Source organism: Kogia breviceps, chromosome 1 (genome assembly GCF_026419965.1).
Source record: "Kogia breviceps isolate mKogBre1 chromosome 1, mKogBre1 haplotype 1, whole genome shotgun sequence".
NCBI classification, from domain to species: Eukaryota; Metazoa; Chordata; class Mammalia; order Artiodactyla; family Physeteridae; genus Kogia; species Kogia breviceps.
Window position 1 is genome coordinate 163451316 of NC_081310.1, and position 18028 is coordinate 163469343.

Here is an 18028-nt window from a genome sequence, read left to right on the forward strand (position 1 = left end):
TTACTTATTTATGTTTGGCTGCATTGGGTCTTCGTTGCTGCACATGGGCTTTCTCTAGTTGCAGCAAGTGGGGGGTACTCTTCATTGCAGTGGCTTCTCTTGGGGCCGAGCATGGGCTCTAGGCCCACGGGCTTCAGTAGCTGTAGCGTGTGGACTCAGTAGTTGTGGCTCTTGGGCTGTAGAGCACAGGCTTAGTAGTTGTGGTGCACAGGCTTAGTTGCTCCACGGCATGTGGGATCTTCTGGGATCAGGGCTCGAACCCATGTCCCCTGCACTGGCAGGTGGATTCTTAACCACTGCACCACCAGGGAAGTCCGGCCTTGTCTATTTTCGACTCTCACCAAAGCTTTGATAAGGATAAGTCATTTATAGATTTTAATTTTAATAAAATGTTTATCTCACCTAGGTAACTGGTATTAAAATTATACAACATTGGGCTTCCCTGGTGGCGCAGTGGTTGAGAGTCCGCCTGCCAATGCAGGGGACATGGGATCGTGCCCCGGTCCGGGAAGATCCCACATGCCGCGGAGCGGCTGGGCCCATGAGCCATGGCTGCTGAGCCTGAGCGTCTGGAGCCTGTGATCCGCAATAGGAGAGGCCACAACAGTGAGAGGCCTGCGTACTGCAAAAAAAAAAAAAAAAAAAAAATTATACAACATTAAGTTTTTTCTTTTTGTCTTGGGTGCTAAAAAAGCTCAGAAATGGATATTTTTTGTTTTTTGTGTTTTTTTGGCTGTGCCACGCAGCATGTGGGATCTTAGTTCCCTGACCAGGGATTGAACTTATACCCCCTATAGTGGAAGCGCAGATTCTTAACCACTAGACGGCCAGGGAAGTCCCTCAGAAATGGATTTTATTGCTCAGCATTGGGAAATTTTATATGTGTGTATCTATGTGTATATTTGTATATGTTTATCATAAGTAAGTATGTAGCAAATATTAATTCCTTGCCACAAACTCAGGTGTATCAAAAATGTAACTTTGTTTTTATTCTTTTCTCTTTTTTTGGTACAGCACTGGGATCTTAGTTCCCCAACCAGGGATCGAGCCCGATTCCCCCTGCACTGGAAGTGCAGAGTCTTAACCACTCGACCACCAGAGAAGTCCCCTACTTTTTTTCTTTTTAAAAGTAATTGAGGGAATTCCCTGGCGGTCCAAGTGGTTAGGAGTACGTGCTTTCACTACTGGGGCCTGGGTTTGATCCCTGGTTGGAGAACTAAGATCCCACAAGCCACACAGTGCCACAGCCAAAAAAAAAAAGTAATTGAAGTTAATTTCTATTTTGAGCCCCTATTCATTTTGCTCAGTTATAGAAGCCAAATTTCAGTTAATTCAAGGTCTGTTTATCCTGTTTCTTCTGAGGTTATATGTAATTTAGAGGGAACTAATGGTCTGCCACTACTGGCGATGTGGGGTGACATGATTATCATCCATCCACACCACTCAGCCATCTGCTGAAGTTTTTTCTTTCTTTCTTTCTTTCTTTGGTTGCACCAGGTCTTAGTTGCAGCAGGCAGACTCCTTAGTTCTGGCTTGCAGGCTCTTTAGTTGCCACTTGCTGGCTCCTTAGTTGAGGCATACATGTGGGATCTATTTCCCTGACCAGGGATCAAACCCAGGCCCCCTGCATTGGGAGCATGGAGTCTTACCACTGCGCCACCAGGGAAGTCCCTGAGGTGTTTTCATTTGCATCTCGTTTTTGGCAGTTGGTTTGTGCAGGATCCTGCTGCAACCTCCTTACCCTATTCAGGTCACTGGCTCTCTGGGTCATGTCCATGCTGCACTGAGGCATATAGAATATCATTCTGTCCATGTCCTTCTTGGGTATGGGGGGAGAGCTTTGTGAGATTGTTTCATTGCAGCACCTTGGCACAGAAAGAACTCTGTGTTTGCCTCTACAGACTATCAGGGTTTGGGATTAAGGTCTATTCTGCTGTCAAATCTTCCATATCTACCTGGGGGGTTTCTGTTATTCTCCTGCTAAGGAGACAGGACCCTTTCTTAGGAATTCCATTAATGTCTAAGCTCTCTTAGCTTCCTTCTGGCTTTTCTTTTGTCTTCACTACCTCATCTTATTGAGATTTTATTTAGTTTAGGATGGAAGAAAAACTGGATGCATATAGTCTTTCAAATTTTAGGCTTAAAATCTAATTTCAGCTTTTGAAACTCAGTACCAGCACTTAAAATTTTTCTGTGTTCTATTGGGACATGGCACCTGTGACATAATAACTTCAACTGACTAAATGGAAGGAGGTATTTCAGTTAACGTCTCAGAGTATTTTACCATCACAGATATAAGTACATAGGAAAATGTAATTGCTTACTTGATTTTTCTTTCTGACACAGTGAGTGTTTAATGCAGTATGTTTAATACAGTGAGTATACATCTCTCTTATCAGATGATAAATTTTTGATGGCAAGCTCTGTATATTATTAATTTCTATACTCCCCTAAGTGATTAATCAGAAAATGCTCGGTAACTATTGCTTTATTATGACATTAAGATTAACTGGGTTATGGATGCAACTAGAGATTATCATACTAAGTGAAGTAAGTCAGGAAGAGAAAGACAAATACCATATGATGCCATTTATATGTGGAATCTAAAATATGACACAAATGAACCTATCTGTGAAACAGAAACAGAATCAGGGACATAGAGAACAGACTTCTTGTTGCCAAGGGGGAGGGGGGCGGGAGAAGGTTGGGTTGGGAGTTTGGGATTATCAGTGCAAACTGGTATATATAGAATGGATAAACAACAAGATCCTACTGTGTATAGCACAGGGAAATACATTCAGTATAAATATGTATATATATTTATATATTTTATATATATTTAAATTTAATATTTAAATATATATATTTAAATTTAATATATTATATATAATATATTAATATATTTAATATATATAAATATATATTGTGTTAAACTATAATGGAAAAGAATGTATGTGTGCGTATGTGCGTGTGTGTGTGTGTGTATATATATGGATGACTGAGTCACTTTGATGTACAGCAGTAATTAACACAACATTGTAATTCAACTATACTTCAATTAAAAATAAATTTAAAAAAAAAAGAATAACTGTGTTAAACTTGCCATGATCAGGAGAAGAGGGTAGATTATTAAGCATGAGTCTGACTGGCTCAGCTTTCCTGATCATCTGGCACTGGCCTGAAAAAATAATTTGTGGTTGTCAGATACTAAATTAAATGATCCAGATACTATTGTGGCTTATTAAAGGACTTTATTCAGCTTCAGAAAGAAAGAACAAATGAAAACTAAATTACTGAAGACTTAACATATTCTCCCCTCTGTTCTTTAGGTCTTCTCAAAAGTTACCTCCCGGGAAAATGCCAATAAGTGATCATGACTCTGGTGTTGAAGATGAAGATGTTTCTCCAAGACCAATTCCTAGTCCTCATCCAGTGAGTCAGAAGGTATCACTGATCTTAGAACTCACCTTTGTGATTAGAAACCTAAAAGTTTCTTCATGTTAAAGCACTCAATAATATTACCTAAAACTTCCTTAAGTTCATTCTAAGATATCTATATCTATCTATATGTATATGGCTTTGACTCTATATAAAGATATGTATATATTCCTCAGAGGTACATATAATTATTATATGTAATAATATATATGAATATATACACATATTATAATAAGTATATATAATTATTCCCAGAGAAAACTGAGGAACAGATTGGTTAAGTTACCTGCCTAGGATTACATAACTATTAAGTAGTAAAGCTGGAATTCAGGAAGTTTGGGATTTGGTAAACCTAGTGATTTAGGAGGTTTAGTTTCAGAATCTGGTGCTTTTAACCCATATAGACTCAACATTCTGTACATTAACCAGAGTTCAACATTGTTTCTTATTACCATATTCTGAGAAAACATTCTACTTCCTTTTGGAGATTGCTAATAACCTGTCATAATTATTTTATTGAGGCCAACTAGTGGGTTGTTTTAGAATTGTTGTATCTTAATTACATGTTAGAAGAAAAAGGAATGAGAAAGGCTTTTTTAAATTAATATTAAATTCTAACCAAATTCACTACAGCGAGTATTTTGTTTATTCTTTTTGGCTCTCTTCCAACTCTTTTAGTTGGTATCAGTAAAAAGAATAGCAGTGAGTAATTTCACTTAGTAGAGTATTCTGAATACTTATTGGAAGACCCTTATTTAAGATGCAGAAACATTATTCTTTACTAGATGTGTTGAAGCATCAGGTCTGATCATTTTTTTTGCAGAGACGGTTAAAAAAAAGTCTATTATAACATAGTTTCCCGTATTGTGTTCTGTGATCTAAGCAGCATTAATCAGTGTTCCAATGAAAGGAGTTTCATTGTTAAATAAGTTTGTGAGGGAAAGGACCTTATGTATTTTGTTCATAGTTGCATTTCTAGTACTAGCACATAGATGCCCAGAAAATATTTGTTAACTGTCTAAATAAAGAATAAACACTTTTTAATAAATAAGTGAATGTAATTTGGAAAATACTAATCAAAGGAAAATGAAGCATATATCATTATCCTAAAAGGTACTTTTTCCTCTTTAATTTCTTTCCCACTTACAGGTTTCTAAGATCCAGCCATCAGTTCCTGAACTTTCACTTGTATTGGATGGCAACTTCATAGACTCAAACCCTGTGCCTAACCCATTGGAAATGGTGAATAATGAAAATCCTCCTTTGTTGATTAACCATTCTGAACACTTTGAGCCATTGCAACCCCAGCCTTATGATGAGAAACACAGCCCAGAAGCTGAAGCTGGAGAGCCTTCCTTGAGAGGGCTACCAAATCAATTAAACCAGGACACTGCTCCTTTGAGACACTGCAAAGTAAGACGGCCATCTACCTATAAGAAAGGGAACCCCCATATCAGGAGCAGTGTTAAACCGTCTTCTTTTAATGGACCATCTCCTGAGGCATCTGAAAAGCTTCAAACAGTTTCTGCTGGAAATGTACACAAAGAAGAGTATCCTGTAAGATCCTCCACATCTAATTCCAGGCAATCTTCCTTTGCCCCACAGTCCCACCCACACAATTTTGTTTTTTCACCCCATAATTCAGGAAGACCGATGGAATTTCAGATACCTACTCCCCCACAACCATCTTACTATTCCACAAATGTTTGCAGTTGTTTTCAGCATCATGGCCGTATTCAATATAGTCCAATAAATTCTTGGCAAGGAATGAATACAGTAGGATCCATTCAAGACCTCCAGTCTGAAGCCCTTCAGAAACATTCATTATTTCATCCAAGTGGATGTCCAGCTCAGTATCATAATGCATTCTGTTCCTCAAGTAGTCCTGTAACCTTGAGACCTCAGGGAAACATGGGGGGTTGTTCTTCCCACGGCAATGTAGAACCATCGCCTGTGGCAAGACTACCTCCACACGTGGACTCATGTAACCCATGGCCTTGTGCAGTATGCGTGCACACACCCAAGACTGGGTCAGATAATGGCATGATGGGACTATCTCCGGATGCGTATAGGTTCGTCACAGAGCAAGACAGACAGCTGCGACTACTTCAGGCACAGGTTTGCTAGCTTTCTTCTGTTAAATTCTTGGTATTAATAGGGTTTTGAAAAAATAACTGGCAACTCTTCAGTAATTATAGTTTATGGAGTAGAATTGTAGAATGTCAGAACTAGAAGAGACCTTGGAAACTGAATTCTAGTCCCTGTTGTTTTACAGGTAAGTAAAATGAGGATTAGAGGGAAAAAATAATTTACCCAATGACACATTGCTAGTTAGGAGTAGAACTAGGCCTAGAAAGCAAGTCCTCTCTTCTGTCTTGTGCATATCCTAACCTACAACATAATTATATTTTTCTTTCACTTTTTGCCTCTAATGAGAAGTCTGTATAATTTACTAAACTTTATATACAACTAAATATAAAGCCTGCACAATAGGTTCTGATACTCTCTAGTTTGTCAACCCTGTAGTGTGTAAACTAACCTTTAGCCAGTGTACCTTTACAGAGTACATGTAGTTCCTCCTCTGTGTATCTATACTAGGTTTGTTCTACTCATTTTATTCTGAAATGCTTCCTTTCTTCAGGCCTTTATGACAAAGTTCTTAGTCTTGTAATTATATCCTTGCACAGTTTAGTCTTTATCGTATTGTGTCTTTTTCTTTCTTTACTGACACCCTTCTTCCACATACCTACCGCAAACCCCCCACTCCTTCCTTTCACCCTAGTACCAATGGAAACAACCTGAAATAGATTCTTTCATAGTTTTTTCCATGACCCTGTAACTATACTAATATATGTAAAATGGACATATATACATGTGTGATTTTTTTAAAAAAATCTTTTATAAAATTGGGGTCATAGTGTTTGCATTTTGCAAAAATAAGACAATGACATTTTTCAAATTCTGCTTTAAAATGCTTTAGATAAGACACCCAAGAAAAAAACAGCTTTGCTGTTTTTTTAAACCCAGGTATATCCTCTGAAATTGTAAAATGTAAGTTGGATTTTAACAAATGATTATAAACATTTGGCAGAATTTTTAATGTGGCTAAATATTTCACATTGAAAAGAAAATTTTCTTTCTTTCTTTTCTTTTTGGTCTTGTTTTTTAAAAAAAGATTTAGTGGCTAAAAAGATCTTCTAAGCTATTTAGAAATCTTAGTACTTGGGATTTATATACTTAAAATGTAAATTATAGACTACTGGCTCTGGTGTAGATTATAAATCATTATACTTGGAGAACACAAAAGATGATGTAGAAAATGCTTCTATGATAAATTCACATAGTATTTTGCTAACGTATTTTTATAAACTTTTTTAAGGTAACATCTTACTTCAATTTTTTTTTAACTTTTTTTTTTAAGATGTTTTTGATGTGGACAATTTTTAAAGTCTTTATTGAATTTGTTACAGTATTGCTTCTGTTTTATGTTTTGGTTTTTTGGCCATGAGGCATGTGGGATCTTAGCTCCTCGACCAGGGATCGAACCTGCACCCCCTGCATTGGAAGGCAAAGTCTTAACCACTGGACTGCCAGGGAAGTCCCTGTTTAAATTTTTTAAGAGTATCATAACATTTTCTATATACGTTTCTATAGAATTATCTTATTCTGTATAGGATTCCCTGGTTATGTACAAGAAATTGTCTAATTGGTCTCTTATCAATTATTTCAGCAGTTTGAAGTTTCTGCTTTTGCAAACAGTGCAGCAGTGAACACCCTTATACTTGTATCTTCCTGTATATATGCATGTACCACTGTGGCATAGATATCTAGAAGTAAAATTTTGAAGTCAAAGGGAACACACATTTTTTTGTTTGTTTGTTTGTTTTTGTTTTTTTTTTTTCGTGGCACGTGGGCCTCTCACTGTTGTGGCCTCTCCCGTTGCGGAGCACAGGCTCCGGATGCGCAGGCTCAGCGGCCACGGCTCACGGGCCCAGCCGCTCCGCGGCACGTGGGATCTTCCCGGACCGGGGCACGAACCCGTGTCCCCTGCATCGGCAGGCAGACTCTCAACCACTGCGCCACCAGGGAAGCCCGGGAACACACATTTAAATGTTCAAAGGTACCCAAACTTGCTCCTCTTCTAATATTCAAAATCTTATTTTGGTGTAGTGGTTAAGAGAGTGCGCTTCTTGGGTTCTAATCCAATTTTGGTGTGACATAAGTTGTACAATCTTGGGCAAGTTACTTTATGTGTCTGACTTAAGTTTTCTCATCCACAAAAGAGGAATATACATAAGTGTATGGAGTTCTAAGGGCTGAAATGAGTTACTAAGTAGGGGCCAAGAATAGTGCCTGGCATATAGTGCTCAGTAAATGTTAACTTATTATTATTTTCATTATTGTTATTATCTCAGTTAATGACATCACTTCTCATCCTGCTGCTCAGGCCAAAATCCTATGCATAAAAACCAAGGTTTTTACTTTTCTAGCTGTATCCTGAACTTAACTATTCTTTACCATCTTTCCTGCTACCACCCTAATTCAAACCATCATTTTCTCTTCTCCATACATGCTGCTTCCAGTACTTTTCCCTCATGTTTTCCTGCAGTTGGAAACATGAGAGCCATCTTTTTAAAGCCCAAGTCATATCATAGGGATCCTGCTTAAAACACAATGGTTTTCCATTTCAATTAAAATAAAATCAAAATTTCTTACCTTAACCCTCAAGAGATCAACCCTTTGGGTTCAGCTTCTGTCTCCCTCTCCTCGCTCATCTCTTGCCACTGTCTTCCATGTTGACTACACTTCAGCTACAGTGGTATGCTTTTTGTTCTTCAAAAACACAAACATCTTTCTACTTTATGTGCTTAAGCTTCTAGTTCCCTTTGCCTGAAACATTCTTCTAATTCTACTAATGGCTAGCTCTTTCTCATCATCATTCTTAATTACACGTTTTAGTTTTTTGTCTCTAGAGAGCTCTAGGCAGGGAGCTTAAAAGATCACTGTATTTAGCACCTTGAATAGTACTTCACTTAAAACAGTTGTTTAATACATATTTTGTAACTTGAATGAGTGAAAAAGGCCACCAGAAAGGCTATACCAATTTAATACTTCAAAATTTTTCCCATGTCTCCAATACTGGACATATCTACTCTTAAATTATTATCAGTCTTTATTAATAGAAACTGTTTTGATTTGCATTGTATTATTATAAGTGAGTGGTCATTTTATAGTTTATTGGCCATTTGTATTTTCTTTCTATAAAGTCTCTGTGTTATTTACCCATTTTTCTATTAAGTCCTTTTCTAATCAATTTATAAGAGCTTATTGTATATTAAGGAAATTGGTTCTTTATCATCTGTATGTGGTATTTCTTACAGTTTGTCTTAAGTGTTTTGTGTTTTAATCATTTGTACAGAATATTCCAGCTTAGACATAGATTTATCAGTTGTTTTCTTTTTGGGTTTTGTATTATGTTTAGAAGAGCCTCTTCCCTTTAAGATCATAAAAAATTTAGTCTTCATTACCACCACACCCCCAGGATTATATTTGTTGCTTTATTTTGGTATATGAGATAAAAGATTTTTTTATTTTTAATCCTTAGATGACTGACTTCATATATTTACTGAATAATATATCTTCTTGTTTAATGATTTAGAAATGCATTTTTTATTGTATAATGAAAGTATCATGTGTTTGTGTCTGTTTCTATACTGTGTTCCCCATTGATCTGCCTGTCTATTCCAGCACTATTACCATTCAGTTTAATCTCTATAGCTTTATAATAAATTTCTTATCGAGAACTTCCTAGGCAGTCTCTCTAAACCTCACTTTTCTCAGCTGTAAATTGGGAGCAGTGATTGGTATTATATGTAGATTTGATGATTAAGTTAATTTATATGTATATGTATATATATTCACACACACACACCTGTCTGTCTAGATAAAGTGTTTACTGTAGGATGAGGCTATAGTAAACACTCAACAAATTATAATTATTTTGTTTATCTCTTAGTCCTCACAACTACCTTAGTTTTAGGTAATGTTGAAGCTCATAGTAGCTAAATAGCTTTTCCAAAAGGTAGCAGAGTAGGACTTAAACTTATGTCCTCATGACACTAAAGTCCATGCTCCAAACCACTATAAGTACATATGCCACTTTGTATTATTAATGCAGGTCGTATTGCTGCTGATCTCAACAATTATTGATAATACTTATTTTCCTATATTAATAAAGTTAATCTACTAAAGTTAATGAGTTGAACACAACAGTATATAGGGAAATAGATAATTACAGTGTTTAAAAAGGGAGGCTTTTCCACTCTTAGGTGTATATCCAGGAGAAATGAAAAAATATGTTCATACAAAAACTTGTATACACATGTTCATAGCAACATTATTTATAATAGCCAAGGATGAAATAATCCAAAGTCCATCAACTGATGAATAGATGAACACAGTGTGACATTATCTATACAATGGAATATTTCAGTCATCAAAAGGAATGAAGTACTGATAGGTACTACAGCACAGATGAACTTTGAAAACGTTATGCTAAGTGAAAGAAGCAAGTTATAAGGCAGCATATTGTTTGATTTCATTTATATCAAAGGTCCAGAATAGGCAAATCTACAGAGACAGAAAGTAGATGAGTTGCTGCCAAAGGCTAGGTTCTGGTGCCATGGAGAGTGACAGCTAGTGGGTACAAAGATTTTTCGGGGGTTGATGAAAATATTGTAGAGTTAGATGGTGGTGATGGATGTAGACTTTGTGAATATCCTAAAAACCATGGAATTGTATACTTTAAAGGGATAAGTTTTGTGGTATGTGAATTACATCTCAATTTTAAAAGGAGGAGGGGAAGCTTTTAGTGTCTGAACTTCAGCTTTGCTACTTGTTAGTTATGTGACCTGGGCAAGTAACTTTATTTTTAGTTCCTCAAGTTTTTTTCTGTGTAAAGTGTGCTTAATAGTAGTACATTCTTCATGGGGTCATTGTAAAAATCATACATAAGAGCTCTTATTGTAGTGTCTTGTAAACAGGAAGCACTCAGTGTTAGTGACTGTTATTAATATATCCAGTTTCAGCATGACCAAATGCGGGCAATTCTGGTTAACTTTTATAAGATGAATCTTGTGTAAAAAATTGTTCAAATTTGGTATATGGAGTTAGAGTATGCCTCCTATCTTACTTTTGGTTTGTAAGTGAAATAGGAATAAAATGTTTCTTTGAAGTGTTAACATTAAGGCTTTTCTACGTGTCAATTTATGAATGCTAATCTAAACATCTGTATGTTTTTACTTTTAAATTTATAGGTAGCCCACTTAAGTGCTTAATAACTAATGACAATGATTTTCGACATTGAGTAAGTTTTATGGAATAATCTAGTTGAAATGTGAGAAAATATAGTTAAAAGTCAGTTATTTATAACGGGGGCACTTTGTAATTCATTTTTAAACTCTTATGCCAGTTTGGTTGATTACTTCACTGTCAGTGTAAAGTATGTTTTTAATTGATACAGATTCAGCGTTTGTTGGAAGCACAGTCTCTGCAGCCCTGTTCCCCTAAGACAACCACTGTTGAAGACACAGAGCAAGCTGCCAGACAAATGGAGTTGGTTTCCATGGAAGCACAGTCTCCCCCTGCTTTGCACATGAGAAAAAGTGTAAGCATTGCTGTGAGCACAGGTAATTTCATTTTTTAAACTTGTACATGGTACACATAATGTCAAAACCAATGTGATGAGAGTATAATTTAAGTCTTTGTGTAATTTTACTCTTTCTGACAACTATACCTGAAAACAGATTGGAAACCATATAACATAATATATTGTTTGTTTTTGCTGCTTTCTCAAGATGAACCCCCAGTTCTAATGAGAGAAGTCATCTAGGGTTTGAGGGATCAGGGAAGGTTTCATCTATGCAGTGTTATTGATTCTGGGCTTTGAAGGGAATGTAGAATCTTAGTTGGTGGAATTGAGAGATGGCAGAACAGATGGTAGAGAAAATAGGGCTCAGTGGGAAAACACAGGGTTCTGAGTTGTCTAGTACTCTACATATTACTATGTCGTGGAGAGCCTTTACTGCATAGTTCACAAAGCCGTGTCTACTTCATTTGGTAAGCAAAATAGAAGGCCTTTATTTTATTTTATTTTTTTAAAATTTATTTATTTTTGGCTGTGTTGGGTCTTTGTTGCAGCACGCGGGCTTTCTCTAGCTTAGGCGAGCGGGGGCTACTCTTCATTGCGGTGTGCAGGCTTCTCATTGCGGTGGCTTCTCTTGTTGTGGAGCATGGGCTCTAGGCATGCCAGCTTCAGTAGTTGTGGCACACAGGCTCAGTAGTTGTGGCACTCAGGCTTAGTTGCTCTGCGGCATGTGGGATCTTCCCAGACCAGGGCTTAAACCCGTGTCCCGTACATTGACAGATGGATTCTTCACCACCAGGGAATTCCCGATATTTGATTTTTAAATACTTGCCTGATATTATGTATGTCTGATACATCTCTAATATAGTATCATAAATATTGTATTTAAGAATCAAAATCAGAGAGCCTGGGGATTTGCATTTTATGTATTTTCTCCTGTTTTTCAGAACAGCAGTTTTCAAAACACATATACATCCCAAATCATATTCAGAACCTTGATAGGTAAAACACATCATTTGAGAGCCACACCTCTTGAAGAGGTAGGGCCCAGAATGTCCTCTTTCCCTTTGTACCCCAGTTTTCTCTCTTTTCACCTTTCACTTACCTCTTCATGGCATTTCTGAGAAAATATAATCTGAAAACAGTTCTGGGTAATTGTGTTAAATTAATATAGCTAGTGTTACTTAACAAAGGTTTGTCAGAGAATTATTTTTATAAGTGAATGTTTGTTTCAGTATCTGTTAAATCATCTAATGTCTAGGTGCCAGCTTGTTTTGGAATGCGGCAGGTGATGATCAAGAGCCCGAATCTCAGCTGAGACAAGATGATACCAAGATTTCCAGTGAGGACATGAATTTTTCTGTTGATATTAATAATGAAGTCACAAGTACTCCTGGTAGTGCATCTTCATTAAAAGCTGTTGATATTCCCAGTTTTGAAGAGAGCAACATTGCTGTGGAAGAAGAATTTAATCAGCAACTTTCTGTATCCAAGTAAGATATCTTTGATTCAGTGTTCATCTTACCTCTTTTTTTCTTTTTAAATTCTAATATTCTTCTGGTACTCTAACTCAGAAACTGTTTGTTTTCTAAAAGTATTTTCATTGGTGTCTTTCCTAATGTGATTCCTATGTAACAGACAATTCTTTTTTTTTTTTTTTTTTTAATTTTCTTTTTTGGCCACATTGCATGGCATGCAGGATCTTAGTTCCCTGACCAGGGGTTGAACCTGTGCCCCCTGCAGTGGAATCAAGGAGTCCTAACCACTGGACCATCAGGGAATTACCTGTAACAGATAATTCTGAGCCTTCTAGAACCATTCCCAGATGTCAGTCATTGGATGTGTAAAACAGTCTGGCTGAATCAGAACATTTGAAGAAAATTTCAAAAATATGTATGCTCAGGCCTCATTGTAGAGATTCTGATAACACTAGATCCCAGTTGGAGCTGGGGTCCTGAATTTTGTAAATTTTTAAAGATTTACCATATTGCAATTATATATGTATAACTAAGTCTTTATTTCTGAGAGATACAACCTGTTACCTGAGATATACTTCAGAATAAGCTGGTGGGGATGAAATGGCTAGGGGTATAGATGAAGTAAGATAGACTGAGTAGGTAATTTTAAAAAGTGATGGTACATAGTGATTTATTAAACTATTCTCTCTTGTGTCTGAAATTTTTCATTATGAAATTTTCATTAAAAAAAAATAAGGATTGTGAAGTAATTTAGATCCTTAGCAAATTTGGAAATAAATTCAACAAATATTCTTTGAGTTTCTGGTATGTGCTGCCACAGAACTAGGCCCTAGAGATTGAGCAGTAGGTCAGACACAGCTCCTGACATCATGGAATTTCCATGAGTTTTAGAGACAAACAGTAACCACATCAGCAGGAAATCATATTATTTCATATAGTGACAACTGCCTGAAGAAAGTAAACCAGGGTGACCAAGTGGAGCGTAACTGGGATAGTGGCATGGGAGTGAGGGGTATTATTAAGTAGGGTGGTGAAAGAAGCCTTCCCTGAGGGGGTAACATTTGAGCAGTGGCTTGAATGATGAGAAGAAGCCAACCATGACAATATCTGGCCAAGAGTGTTCCAGGTGGAGGAAATGGCAAGTGTAGACCCTGAGGTGTGCCTGAGCTTGAGAGTTCCAGAAACAAGCAGGAAAGCCATTGTGGCTGAACTTAGTGACTGAGAGAGCACAGGAAATATGGTCAGAGATACAGGCAGGAACCAAATTATGTAGGGCTTTGTAGGTTGTAGAAAGGAGTTCTGAATTTATTTTGTGTTCATTAGAACCAGGGAGGATTTTAAATGATGGACTGGTATGATCTGATTTTCATTTTTTAAAGGCCATTCTAGCTGTTTTGTGGCAAGTGAACTGATGAGGGTTAAGAGTGGAAGTAGGGAGACTTGTTAATAGACTAAGTGAGGTGAAGGTGCCTTGGAATTGACTGTGGTGGAAGGGATCAGGTGTAGAATAAATGTTAAAGGTAGAGCAATAATGTAGGTTAAAACACTACAGGGTAATATCACAGGAAACAGTTTTAAAAGAGGTGAATTCAGTGGTGGGGGTGGCATGGGGCAGGCAGTTGATTACTTTTTAAAATTATAAGCCTTTTGATAATATTTGGCATTTTAAATTATTCTGATTATAATAATGATTAAAACAATAAATACACCCCTCCAGTAAACTAGAAATATTTATCTGCTTTGCTCAATAGAGTATATGTCTTAACCTTACAATTCAATTAAGTACTCGTAGTATGTACCACAAGTGTATTAAAAAGATCTGTATATGTGTCTCCCCAACTAGACTGAATTCGTACAGGATAGGGATCCTACTCATTTCTGTATCTTTAGGAGTTGACCCAGTGCCTGGTTACCCATGTTAGCTCCTTCATAAACGTTCAGTGATAGGAAGAGCAATTTGGGGTGAGCCCTAAAATAAGTCCACTTTTTTTTTTTTTTTTTTGCGTTACATGGGCCTCTCCCGCTGCGGAGCACAGGCTCCGGACGCTCAGGCCCAGCAGCCATGGCTCACGGGCCCAGCCGCTCTGCGGCACGTGGGATCCTCCCGGACCGGGGCACGAACCCGTGTCCCCTGCATCAGCAGGCGGACTCCCAACCACGGCGCCACCAGGGAAGCCCAAGTCCACATTTTATTTGGAATAATTATGGAAACTGAGAACAAAGAGGCGTGAACTATGGTTATCCTTATTTATTCTCCCTAACTTCTGTAAGCTGTAGACTATCAGGAATTAGGAGGTTTTACCCCTGAAATAGTTTTTAAGTCAGAACTTTAAAAAGTCTCCAATCCAGGGACTTCCCTGACAGTCCACTTGTTAAGACTTTGCCTTCCAATATAGGGAGTGTGTGTTTGATCCCTGGTTGGGGAGCTAAGATCCCACATGCCTCGTGGACAAAAAAACAAAACATAAAACAGAAGCAATGTTGTAACAAATTTAACATAGACTTGAAAAATGATCCACATCAAAAAAAAAAAAAAAAATCTCCAAGCCATTGTGGGGTTTTTTTGTTTGTTTTTTGTTTTTTTCCCCCGGAGAGCAGGCCCAGTGGCCATGGCTCACGGGCCCAGCTGCTCCGCGGCATGTGGGATCCTCCCGGACCAGGGCACAAACCCGTGTCCCCTGCATCGGCAGGTGGACTCTCAACCACTGCGCCACCAGGGAAGCCCCGCCATTGTGGTTTTTAACTTCAGAAACAGATCTGAGTTCATTGATAGAATGCAGTTAATTGCTTTTTCAGGGCAATTAACTAACTCTTTTGATTCCAACATATAACAGATGTAAATCTGATCTTTGTTCAGCATAATATATGACTTGGATTAAATAGTATCTCCAGTGTTGTATATGGTGGTTTTGGTGCTTCTTTAGGAGATTCTTCCCAAACATCTGGTCTGATTCGTGCTGTGGTTCCCAGTGCTAAGTATTCATACATGGCACCTGGCCACCTGGGTTCCCTGCCCCCTTTGGATGTCTTGCTGAATCAGTCTAATGTTAAAGCAGTTTGTGAAAGATAAATTTTTTGGCACAGCATATATGGCAATTGGTTGCTTTTTCCCAGGGAAGAGTGGTAGATGATATTTCTTTTGACACAAGCTTGCTTTTTTTTTTTTTTAAGAAGTCATGCTTTGGACATACCTACTAATACTTGCCATATTAGAATCATCTTTAAACAATTTTTTTAAGTTTGAAATCTTTAATGTTTTGATTCTTGTCTTCATTTTTAGCTTTTATTTTTGTTTGGTAGGTTAGACACCAAGACACATATTTTTAAATTCTTGAAAATGCAATATAGTAGAGTGATTAAGAGCATGGTGCCAAACTGCCTGGATTTGAATCACAGCAGTGTGACTATGGGCAGGTCTCATAATGTCTGGATGACTCTGTTTTCCTGTCTATAAATGGAGACAGTGAAAGTAGTACCTATCTCAGCATTGTTGTAAAGATTAGATGAGTTAATGTATTTAAAGCACATAAAATAGTACCAGAATTAGTACCTAATTATTGTCATCATTTAGCTAAAGGTAGAGTAAGGCAAACTCAGTAACTGACATGGACTTTCCTTAAAAATAAAGTGCTTTTGCAAATGTTTTCATGATAAAAATCCTGCTCAGTACAAGTACTTTCCCAAAAAGCCATAAAATCTCTAAAGGCTGGATTTCTGCTTCTATATTTGGGTTTTGGTACTTTCACTAAAGTGAAATTAGTTAACATGGTTGAAGATGAAGGTTCAATGTGATATTTAGGAAGCAAGGGGATAGCAGCAGGAGATGAAGAGAACTAGCAATTACGGACCACCCACTATGTTTATCTGGTACTATGCTAGGTACTTTGTATCTCCTTTAATCCTGTCTCATGTTTTTCAACCCAGGGAGGTGGATATCATTTTTCCCATTTGATGAATGAGGAAACTGAGGCCCAGAGAGATTAAGAAATTTGCCCCAGACACAATGAACAAACTATATTATAAATGAGAATATATGTGACCTAAGAGATAAAAGGAAGTGCTAATGGAGGTTGAAAGAAGCAGGAGGACATACCCAGTTAAGGTTTTAGAACATCATAGAGGAAGCAGAGTTTTAAAATGTCCCTTGAACAGTAGATAGGATTTTGATGAGAGTGTGCCAATTTAAAGGCATTAGAACAGTACGTCTTGGCTCAGTGGCACTTGAAAATACAGGTAAATTTGGGCCCTTCACCAATTCAGAATCTCTGAAGGGAGAAGTCCAAACAGTTGTTATTTTTAAAAACTTTACAAGTGATATTGATGTGTAGCCAAGATTGAGAACTGTTCTGTTGTAGACAAAATTTGTGGGCAGAATTCAGAGTACTGTTAGTAATCCAGTTTGTTCAGAATATAAAATAAAACAGGAGGCATTGAAAGAGATTGGCTGTAAAACCAAGTTGACTACCAAATTTCAGAGAGCTTTGACTGACAGTGTAAAGAACTGTGTTTGTTTTAGTCAACCTTTTAAGGTTTTTGCTTGTTTTTTTGTTGTTGTTGTAAAACAAAATAACATAGAATTTACCATCTTAACCATTTATATACAGACTATCAAGATGAAATGCTTATCTGGTATCGCTAAGAGCTGACGGTACAAACCAGAATGCTGCCGAGTCTTACCCCGTTCTCCCAAAGTTACTGCACTTCAAATATACATTAAAGATACCTTGATAACTAACACTTACTTTATATATGTCCTTTCAAGCAGCTCTTCTCCACTTGTGAGAAAAGAACCTGATGTGCCTGTATTCTTTCCAAATCCTCTGCTGGCAGAGAGTGTAAGCATGTGCTTCCAAAGTGGACCAACAGAGGGTGCCACTAATAGCTCTGTAACATCAGGGGAACCCAAAACTGAGCAAGTAATGCAACCCTTGCCTCATCAACCATCAGATAACCAGACACTATTCCAGGATGTGTTGGTAAGAAAATGTAAAGCATTTCATCTTTTGTGAGATGATTATTTAGTCTAGGGTATGGGAGTTAAGCCTTTCCTATCCTTAAACTGATTGGGACCTTGAAATAAAAAGATTTTCCCCAAATTAATGATATATCACTTATTTCTTTTAGCTTTTCATAAATTATGATAACCTAAATTCAGTAACTCATTGTAAGCATGCCAGTCATCAACTTAGATAGCCAGAAAAAGTCTTATTTTTAAAATATGTTGACATTATGCCAAATTCAAACTAAAGTTAGTACCAGAAAAATAAGCGAGAGTTTGCAGGAAGCTTGAAAATTGTAAAGTAGTAGAATATTTATAATATTTACTGACTTTAGTTCAGATAAGAAGATTTTTATTGAATACATAGCTTAGTCTAAGAAAATGAACTAAGTGGATAATATACAGAGGAATATGACCGTCTCTGCCTTTGAAAACCTAGGGGAAATAGCCCATGGATACCAGTAACAA

The 18028-nt window shown here is 37.2% G+C and overlaps 1 protein-coding gene across 4 annotated transcripts in view; it reads left to right on the forward strand.

The window, feature by feature from the left end:
* Positions 1–18028, forward strand: part of STIL (STIL centriolar assembly protein) — a 61196-nt gene that overhangs the window by 34074 nt on the left and 9094 nt on the right. For 3 of the 4 annotated variants that reach the window (XM_059058259.2, XM_059058275.2, XM_067008278.1), the window contains 5 exons: positions 3330–3444; positions 4588–5556; positions 10961–11126; positions 12345–12576; positions 17324–17537. In XM_059058259.2, coding sequence (XP_058914242.1) covers positions 3330–3444; positions 4588–5556; positions 10961–11126; positions 12345–12576; positions 17324–17537 — 1696 coding nt within the window. The remainder of the gene's footprint in view (positions 1–3329; positions 3445–4587; positions 5557–10960; positions 11127–12344; positions 12577–17323; positions 17538–18028) is intronic. The other variant, XM_067008280.1, reaches the window with a different exon arrangement.